Source organism: Oryza glaberrima, chromosome 1 (genome assembly GCF_000147395.1).
Source record: "Oryza glaberrima chromosome 1, OglaRS2, whole genome shotgun sequence".
NCBI classification, from domain to species: domain Eukaryota; kingdom Viridiplantae; phylum Streptophyta; class Magnoliopsida; order Poales; family Poaceae; genus Oryza; species Oryza glaberrima.
Window position 1 is genome coordinate 15,034,633 of NC_068326.1, and position 9,828 is coordinate 15,044,460.

General features: G+C 49.2%; 1 protein-coding gene across 1 annotated transcript; it reads right to left on the reverse strand.

The window, feature by feature from the left end:
- Window positions 1-6,690: 6,690 nt before the first annotated feature.
- On the reverse strand, window positions 6,691-9,141 carry LOC127768586 (S-type anion channel SLAH2-like). Its single transcript, XM_052294195.1, has 3 exons — window positions 8,678-9,141; window positions 8,010-8,591; window positions 6,691-7,913 (listed from the first exon to the last, which is right to left on the reverse strand). Exons 1-3 carry the CDS (start codon window positions 8,831-8,833, stop codon window positions 6,774-6,776), a joined length of 1,878 nt encoding a protein of 625 aa, XP_052150155.1. The 5' UTR covers window positions 8,834-9,141; the 3' UTR covers window positions 6,691-6,773.
- Window positions 9,142-9,828: the final 687 nt, after the last annotated feature.

Below are 9,828 nucleotides of genomic sequence, written 5' to 3' on the forward strand. Positions count from 1 at the left end.
AACATGTTGTGGTGGTACTACTACCCCGCAAGAATGATTGTTGTGGTGCAATCTCACCTACAAGAAAGATTTTGTGGAGTGTTATCACCCACAAGGATGATTTTTTCGTGGCAACCAAGCTCCACAAGAACAACTAACTCTTAGACAACTAACATGTTTTTGCTAACATGACCTGTTCTTGAGTATTCTTATGTGTCATTTGCTTGTGTGTGCAGGATGATTAAGAGGACGATGAGTTCAAGCTCCCAACACCATTCCCATAGCACGAGCGCGTGCCCATCCACCGAGTACGTGCCAAGTGAAGAGCAAGAGGAGTCCCATAGCCATGTGCCCATGGATGAGGACCAAGGTGAGACGAACATACGCCTTGACAGAGCTCAACTTGCAGAGTGCTCCGGAGAGGCAAGTCTATGCCATCCTCAAGGATCGGGTATTTGGTCACATTAGAGCATACGACCCGGACTTGCTCACGAAAACAGGTATGGATGTCGATTTTGCAAATGTGTGGCATGTTTTAGGATGGGAAGGTTTTGTGCTTGTGGATGAGCATGGTGCATGCTTTCTCACTATACAATATCTCTGTACCCTGCGAGATGTGGGCGATGGTATTATGTTCCGATTCTTCGGGACGGAATACCATCTCTCAGTGAAGAATCTCAGTCTTCATCTGGGATTCAACAAACGGTGTTCTGTGGACTTGGAGATAATGACTTTGGGTGTGTTTGGTTAGGCTTTTCAACCTGCTTTTGCTTTTATAAAAGCCAAAAGCCAACCAAAGGGCCCAAAAGGCATAGCTGCTTTTGCCTAAAGCCAGCTTTTGGTGTAGTACAAATCAAAAGCACCTCTACCCCTGCTTTCACCTGCTTTTGGGGGAAAACATTACCCACTACTGCCATTAAAAAAAACGGTTCACATCTTCTTTTTTTTTTCTCCATCTCTTCCCACGGGCGACGCTACTCGCTCCTCCTCCTCTTCACTGAGCCGCCGCCGCGGCTCCTCCTTGCCCCGCCGCTGCCCTTCCTCGCCGAGCCACCGCCGCCGCCGCTACTCCTCCTCGCGATTTGCCCCGCCGCTGCCGCCGCCGCCCTTCCTCGCCGAGCCGCCGCCGCTACTCCTCTTCGCCGATCTGCCTTGCCGCTGCTGCCGTCATCCTTCCTCGCCGAGCCACTGCCGCCGCCGGTACTCCTCCTCACCGATTTGCCCCGCCGCCGCCGCTCCTCATCGCCCCGCTGTCGCCGCCCTTCCTTGCTGAGCCACCGCTGCCATTGCTCCTCCTCCTCCGCCGCCGCTCCACCTCCTCACCGCTGCCTCCTCCCGGCGAGGGAGATGAGGGAGGCCGTCCCTGCCCTTCCCGTCCCCGACTCCACTGCCTCCTTCAGTGATGGCGATGAAGAAGAGAAGAGAAGAGGATGGCGATGGAGAATAGAAGAGGATGGCAATGGGTGGGGGGAGGAGGAGGCGAGAGGCGGCACGGGCAGATGGGGTCGACGCCAGGGCAGATGCGCTTACTGCTCCAGGAACACATCACAGAGGTCGTCGCCCTCCGCCTCGGCCAACACATCCGGCGGAACGACGCCCGAGCGCCTTCAGTGGTTGACGGGGCGCAGGCACGTGTCTAGCGCCACCGCCACGGGAAGCCCGCATGGCAGGGGCAAGTCGGCCACGAACGTGGAGGGCGTGTGCGGGTAGTAGAGCAACACGGAGCGCACGAACAAGCTCTGCGGCTGGGGCGGTGGCAGCGGCTTCCCCGCTCTGTCCCTGGAGCCCGACGTGGACGCGCCCCTGCCGCCGCGCTGAACGCGTAGAGGAAGGAGAAAAATATGTGTAGATGACATGTGGGGTCCACTCATCAGGGGAGAAGCTTTTCCAAAAGCCACATGTGTGTAACCAAACGAGCTTTTGGCTTTCTCACAGCTGCTTTTCCAAAGCTACTCTTGAAAAAGTCACAGCCCACAGTTGCTTTTCCAAAAGCCACAGCCCAACAAACACACCCTTTAGGTTTCAACAGAAACGACTTTAGGCATAGCATTTTGGGTGAGCTTATATGTGGGAAACCGTGAAGGAACGACATGCACAACACGCTACTACAAAACTCCTAATATGTACCGGCTAATAGGTATCGGTTCATTCAAAACGGACACCTATGGACCTTTTCCACCTCCACGTAGTGAAAAAATATAGAACCGACACCTTTGAGCCCTATAGGTGCTAGTTCTAACGAAAAAACCAGGACAAAAACTATAAGTACCGGTTTTTAAAACAACCATCATCTATAAATATATTATAGGTATCATTTAATTTAAAACTGACACCAATAGCATATTATAAGTACCAGTCAATTAAAAACTGGCACCTATACCCATAAAAACCGATTGGCCACATCTCTCCCCACCTACCTTATCCTCCCACCGTTCCTCCTCTTCCTCTCCTCCACCTACGAGCCCACCACCGGCCCGCACTCTCTTCCTCCTCTTCTTGGCAGCGCCCCTCAGGGGCGAAGCTACGTGAAGTCATCGGGGTCAATGTTGACGGTCATTATAGACCAATTTCGACCGTCAATATAACCGTAATAAAAGGGAATTAGCTATGCTTATAATATACATTTGTTTTAGAATAATATAGTTCCACTTGTACTTCGAGAATAATATGCTGCAAGAATTTAGCAAATAAAATAAGAGAAGGTGAAGAAACCTCACTCCTAAGCAAGCTAGAGGATAAGGAGGGCCCACATGTCAGATATAACTGTCCGGAAACCGCCTTAACTGTCACAACCGACAAAGGGACCTACCTGTCAGTGCCCTGGCCAAACCTGGAGGCCTTCTGGGCCGGCCCAGGTTCGGCTGAACCTAGGGTTCCACCGAACCCTGGTGGCTCCAGCTCTAGCTGGCCCTCCATGTGGACATCCAGGATCACTCCTTATTGACGGTTCAGGGGTAGAATGGACAATTCGCATAGAAGTAACCGTCATAACTTCCCTATAAAAGGAGGATCTCATTCACTCTCTCAACACACTCAAGCAAGCTCAATATTCCTTTTCATACTTTATTTTAGTAGTTTTAGTGCTAAATGGAGTAGAATAAAATAGTATTCAGAGTCTTTGGAAGAGTTTCGGTATGGCTCTAGTAGCTTTTCTATTCTCTTCTGTAATACTTTTGGAATTAATGAAATACTCTTCTTCTTGTATTCTCGGTACTTTACTTAGTACAAGTACTGCTTTTACTATATATTTGTGTCGATATAATTGTGTGCGTAGCCTACCAGAGAGGTGCAACGGTGTGGGTTTAGTGTCCGATTTATCGGTTGCTCTATATCATCTCCAGAGGTGTAGAGTAGTATTTATTAATGTAGGGCTGTAGGCATGGTGCTTAGATTAGTAAATATCATTATCTGGGCATATATGTTGCGGGATAGTAGAGGTAAGCCGCTGATGGTGACAGCTTAGTACGGGTATTCCTCCACGTTAGTATATATTCCTAAGACAAATTCCTGGGGAGGGTACTCCTCTGTATTTAGCCCCAGTTGAACGGTCATGACAGGTTGTCATAAGAAACTCAGCAACCCGGGGTGGTCTCTCGAAACACCAGGAGGGCACTATTTGGGGGTATTGGCCACATGATTGTATACTAGCAAATGTAGACTAGAGTTTGAGTGTATATTAGAAGTATAGGAAATGAGTTCTTTCTATCTCTTCTTCCACTTAGTTTAGAATTATTTATATGAGGAAATCTATAAGCTTCACTTCGTGTCACTCTACCCTTATATTAAACTAACCCCTGCTTAGACTTTGATGAAAGCAAGTAATATATATGGTTATATATTAGCATGGTTCTCTCTTTCACAATCTTCTCTTGGGATTAAATAAATACGATACCTTAGAATACTTCCGGGTGAAATGCTACAATGGTATATCCGTGCGCTTGCGGATTACTTCTGTAACCATAAATATACCAGGACTATTTCTGCGCTATTGCTGGGAATGAATACTTCTAGTAATGACGTTAAGAAATACAAACTGTCAGTAGACCCCGATGATTCCTAAGCTTACCCTATATCCCTCTCTATTTTACAGCTATTACCCTAGTCAACGAAAGCACTAGACCCCGGTGATTTGTTTTATTCAAGCTCAACTGACAGCAAGGAAAGCACTATTAGCAGGCAGCAAATACAAAATTAATTAGGTAACACTTATAATTATACGTCAGTCCACACAAATGTATACATTTCAGATTTGAGTCAGCAATGGTGATTCTTGAAAGACTAATAGAGTCAACAGTTCAAATCCAAATAATGATGTGATCATTTACTTTCATATGTCTTGTGAAACTAGAATTTCTACCCACAATTCTGATGTAAGAGATAGCGAGATAGCCACTACAAGAACAATAATTTATTTTATCATAATGTGTCATCATTCCTTTTGTTCCATACTCTTTTCCAATTTCTAATCTCTCATTTTCCGCATGCACGCTTTCTAAACTGCTAAACGATGGGTTTTCAAAAAAAAATCTACAAAAAAGTTGCTTTAAAATTTGTATTAATCCATTTTAAAGGTTTTTTAGCTATTAATTAATTAATTAATTAATCATGCCCTAATAAGCTACTACATTTTCCGTGCATGGGAGAGATGTTTTGAACAGAGCCTGAAAATTATTAGAAACTATTAGCTAGCTGTTACTCTCGTTAATTAGTATTGGCCCTGATGATCATTTATTCTGCCTCCACCCCTGGCACCCTTCCTACATCTCGCCGCATCGCGCCGGATCCGGTCACATGGAGGTCGGGGGCCGCCAGATCCCACCACCACGTGGCAGCAGTGCCGTGATAGCATCTCCTCCTCTATGCTGCACCGGGGGCGAGAACGGACGAGCGGCGTGCGGAGAAGAGAGGAGCGCTGGTGCAAGCTCGGGCAGCGGCATGGATGTGGCAGCCGCCCGCACCCAGCCAGATCCGGCGATGGCGGCAGGGAAGGCCTGCGCGAAGGGCTGACGGGCTAGAAGGAGGCAATGACGACTAGCCTTTTTTTTATTTGGTGAATAATATAAGTACTGGTTGTGGGTGAGAACCGGCACCTATCCTTTTTTTTATTTGGTGAATAATATAAGTACCGGTTGTGGGAGAACCGGCACCTATAATCTCGGTTCTAAAACTGTCACCTATGTAGTTGGGTACTGGTACCACCAAATTGGTACCAGCTGGGAAAACCGACACCTATGGCCGGTTCCCAACCGGTACCAATAAGGAGTTTTGTACCCATTTGCACAACAAGCGGATTGGAGCCTAACCTGGGTATACCCCGGGTTGGGACCAACCACCGCTAGCTTATGAAGGAGGCTCAGCTTGGCAAAACGCAAGTAGTGACCACGAGTGACTCACACGTTTAGTCCACAGCCAAATGGTTGTTAAGGAAATTTTTCAGTTGTTCGGTTTGTTTAAAATGCAAGATGGATCATAAAACATGTGTAAGATTCTGGGAGGACAAGTGGGTGAGCGACCAACCTTTGGGAAAGGAATTCACGACCCTTTATAACCTTGTGAGAAACAAGAACGCTATAGTGGCTATTGTTTTGAGTTCAACTCCATTGAATGTCTCTTAGGAGGGCTCTAGTTCGGGAGAACTTGAGAGCATGATATGAGGTAGTGGCTAAGGTTGTGATGGTAACATTGATAGAGCATAAGGATTCCTTTGTATGTAATTTGGACAAAAAAAAATGGTAGTTTCACGGTTAACACATTATACAAGCCAGTTATGTATGGGGATGTGGTGCCTAGAAAATCCTTAAATTGGAAACTTAAAATTCCCTTGAAAAGTATTGTTTTCTTTTGGTACTTGAAAGAAGGGGTCATCATAGCGAAAAACAATTTGGCAAAAAAGTGAAAAGGTAGCCTAAGTTGCTACTTTTGCAACTCTAATGAGACAATACAACTATATTTTGATTGTTGCATGGTGATTGGTGAGGTACATCTGGAGTTCATTCTACCTTGCCTTTGGCATCCTTCAACCCAGTAACATAGCTCATATATTTGGTAGTCAGTCAAATAGGTTTAATCCTATAATTCAAAAATTAATTTTTGTGGGTATAGATGTGATTTGTTGGGTGGTTTGGCTGAGTAGAAATGACGTGGTGTTTAATGGCTACCATTTTAATTCATTTTTACAAGTAATTTTCAGGGAACACGTTGGACAAGGCTCTGGTCATTGTTATTTAATGAAGAAGAGGTTGGCAGCATGGTGAAGGCTTATTGCAAGCTGTAATTTTAAAAGAAGGATTCAAGCTTAGTTCTGTTTCTTTTCTTTTGAGTGAGTTCTTTTTGTTTTGCTGTTGAATTCCCCATGTTTTGGGGTAAGTTTATGTACTACTGTCTGTACCATTTGGCTATGTACATCTCTACTCCCTCCATCCCATTAAAATCAAGCTAGTACTGAATATAACACATCATAGTACTGCGAATCTAGACATACCTATGTCTAGATTCGTTTTACTAGAATATGTCTATATTCGTTTTTTTAACGGAGGGAGATACTATGTTCTTATAATCCATTATCTGAAAAATGTACAGAACATCTAGCCGCAAGCTTAATCGAAAAGTTAAAGGTTCCTCTTCTTGATTTACACCAGGAGTCCACGAGGCAATCTTTGTGTCTAGTGAGCATGCCACGTATGCTAAGCCACAGATCAATGCAAGTCCACGAGGCAAGCAAGAACAGTCATGCGTTGTCTCGTGTCATCCTCGATTCATGTACATGTTGTACTGAGCGTGTGCTTTTTGTCGGATCACGATGATTCGACTGTCGCAACACCGGCCTCGATGTCGTCGTTGCTACGACCGGCGGCGCTGTCATTGCTGCCGAGCATCTCATGCAGCTCCACGATGGGTTTGACCTTGCGCTCGGTGATGGCGATGGAGATGTCGTTGGGGAAGAGGTTGCGGAGCACGAAGCCGTGCACGATGGTGGTCGCCAGGAGCGCCAGCACGGTGAGCATGGCCAGCACGGAGAGCGCGACGCAGAGCGCCTTGGTGAAGGCGTTGTCCACCTCCGTGGAGTAGCGGATGGACGCAATGGCGGCGCCGGTCATCGGGAACGTGTACGCCCACCACGCCAGCGAGAACCTGAACCCCCTGAAGAAGTTGATCCGGACGGCGAGCGACGCGTACAGGAACATGGCGATGAAGTAGGCGACCCTTGACCCGAGGCCGAACTCGCCGGTGATCTTGGCCCACGCCATGCACGCCACGCTCGGCGCCGCCACGAACAGGAAGAACACCGGGTGAAGCTCCTTGGGCAGCGTCTCGTTCGTCGGCAGCCGCTGGTACAGCGTCACGAACAGCACGGTGTAGTGCGCCAGCCCAACGGAGAAGAAGAAGACGGGCCCCTCCTTGAGACCCATGGACGCGCCGAGCAGCGCGCCGACGAAGTTGCCGACGACCGACAGGTGGTTCGACGGGTTCGCCACCTTGGACAGCCGCCGCTGCCCGCCGGACATCCACTGCCCGTAGATCTTGAGCTCCATGCAGAGGATAGGTGTCATGAGCGCGTACCAGAGCCAGCGTGGCAGCTCCGTCGCGACGGACGGCGGCACGCCGATGGCGAGGAAGAGGCAGGCAATCCACGGCGCGAAGAAGAAGTTGACTCTGATCGGGTGGTAATACTCCCGGCGGACGGCCTCGAAGAAGAAGACCACCTTGCAAGCGTAGATGGCCGCGATGACGCACATGAGCGCGAGGGAAACGCACCAGAGCATCAGGTTCACCTTGGTAGTGACGTGAAGGAATCTCGTCGGCGTTGACGTCGCCACCGTCTTCCACAGGATCGCCTGGCTGCTCACGCCGAGGCAGATACCGAACGCCGACACCGGGAACCGGAGCAGGAACGGCCACGTTTTGTCCGACGGAAGCACCAGCTCCTCCGATGACTGATGCGACACAGCACACACCATGAGCTCTCTCCAGTGTTCCAGCAAATCAAAGCAGAGAGATCGATTCCTGAAGAATTAGCTCAAGAAACTTACCCGGAGTTTGTCCAGTTCGGGGCCCTCCAGTGCGGCGAAGAAGCGATCAACCTGAGGCATGGACTTGGTGTGGTGGCTGCTGATGGCGTCGCCGTCGCAGCCGTCCTCCTCCTCCTCGGGGACCTCCGGCCCGGCGCCAGCCAGATGGGTGAGCTGCCGCTCAAGCTTCCCGGACCACGTCTTGAACGAGTCGTAGCGCCTGTCCCGGGACATCATCCGGCCGCCGCGGTTCGATGCCGCGCGGCGTGCCGGCTTGCCGCCAGGGATCGGCTGCGACCGGAACACCACCTTGTCCGGCTGCACGAACCTAACGTTATTGTTGCTTCCCTTGCCCTGCGCCGCCAGCTGCTGTTCTTCCGCATCGCGTGCCGCGTTCGACATAGCCTGCCTCCGGAGGTCGGCCGGCTCGCCGGCGTCGCCCACGGCGATGGGGAGGGCCACGGGCACGCCGAAGCCTGTCGGCGACGCCGGCAGGCTGATGGACACGGGCTGCACCGATCGGTATCCTGGAGCCTGGAACGGCGAGTCCAGCGGCGGGAACACAACCTCGCTGCGCCGCGACACGCGTTCCAGCGGCGGAACCTGCATTCAGGACAGAGTAACGTTCGCACCGATCAGCCATGGATGAGTGGAGCAAAACGGAGGTAACGCGCGCGACGACGACGCACCCGGGAGCGGGACGGATTGTCGTGGCGGAGCTGAGGGCGTGGGCTGGGTTCAGCGTGCGGGCTCGGCGTGACATCGAAGCCGGCGAGGTGTGACACCTCGACGTCGGCGAGGAGCGACGGCATCATCACATCTGGGATGACGCCGTTGGCCTCCATTGCTCATGCACGGATGCTTCTTTCACTGCTCTGACTTCTGACGCGACAGCGACGAAGGAAGAACCGGCGAGCTGCAAATGCAAAAGGCCAAAAACCACCACAACTGAAGATCGTAGGAGAACAAATTTGAGGAACAAACAACAACGCGTCACCAACCAACAAACCAAAGTGTCAACAGCGACCCAAATCTAGCTTCCTATTATCTCGAGCGTTTCCATTGCCCAACTGTCCACGTCCAGCTGGACCAACACAGCTGGGAGATGAAGGCTCCTGGCAGGTGGCAGCAAGCTCAACCGACCTTGTGGATATCTGCTATAATTATTGATTTTCGTATAAACCCTGGAGCACATATCATCTATGCCATTATTCTCGTTGTGTCTGTCAGGAAATGGCCTCACCAGGAAGTAGGAAACACCAGAATCTTTCTTCGAATAGTGCTAACCTGTGAAAAGAATAAGTATGAGCTGGGCCAGGAGAGAAGAGGAAGGAAAAGAAATGTGATCCCTGAAGGGTGGTGAGTGATAGATATTGGAGAGACAATGCATGTGCAGGGGGCTAAAATTGTGTGGCCTTTTAAATTACTGGATTGGCGGGTTGGTGGCACCAGCAGATCGAACACGTCTGCAATGAACCGATTCTACTTCTCACTAGCTACCAGCCAGATGTCACGGCCTGATTTTTGTTGCGCTCCAGCGAGGTAGTGGCAAAATTCTCATTGCTTGGTTTGTTCTTGAATGCTATGGCGAAAAAATAGACTGATTTATCATAGAGTTTAATACTCCTTCCATCCTACAATATCTAACTATGAACCTAGAACCTAGACAATTATAGCCGTGTTTAGTATCAAAGTTTTTCTTCAAACTTTCAACTTTTCCATCACATTAAAACTTTCCTACACACACAAACTTCCAACTTTTCCTTCACATCATTCCAATTTCAACCAAACTTTTAATTTTAGCGTGAACTAAACACATCCTATATGTCTAAAATCAAAG

Bases quoted from the DNA above. Each gene is read 5' to 3' on its own strand.
- LOC127768586 (XM_052294195.1), bottom strand. From the start codon at position 8,833: ATGGAGGCCAACGGCGTCATCCCAGATGTGATGATGCCGTCGCTCCTC. The intron at 8,592-8,677 runs GTGCGTCGTCGT...TCCTGAATGCAG, and splicing joins ACAATCCGTCCCGCTCCCGG to GTTCCGCCGCTGGAACGCGT. The intron at 7,914-8,009 runs GTAAGTTTCTTG...GTGTCGCATCAG, and splicing joins CCGAACTGGACAAACTCCGG to TCATCGGAGGAGCTGGTGCT.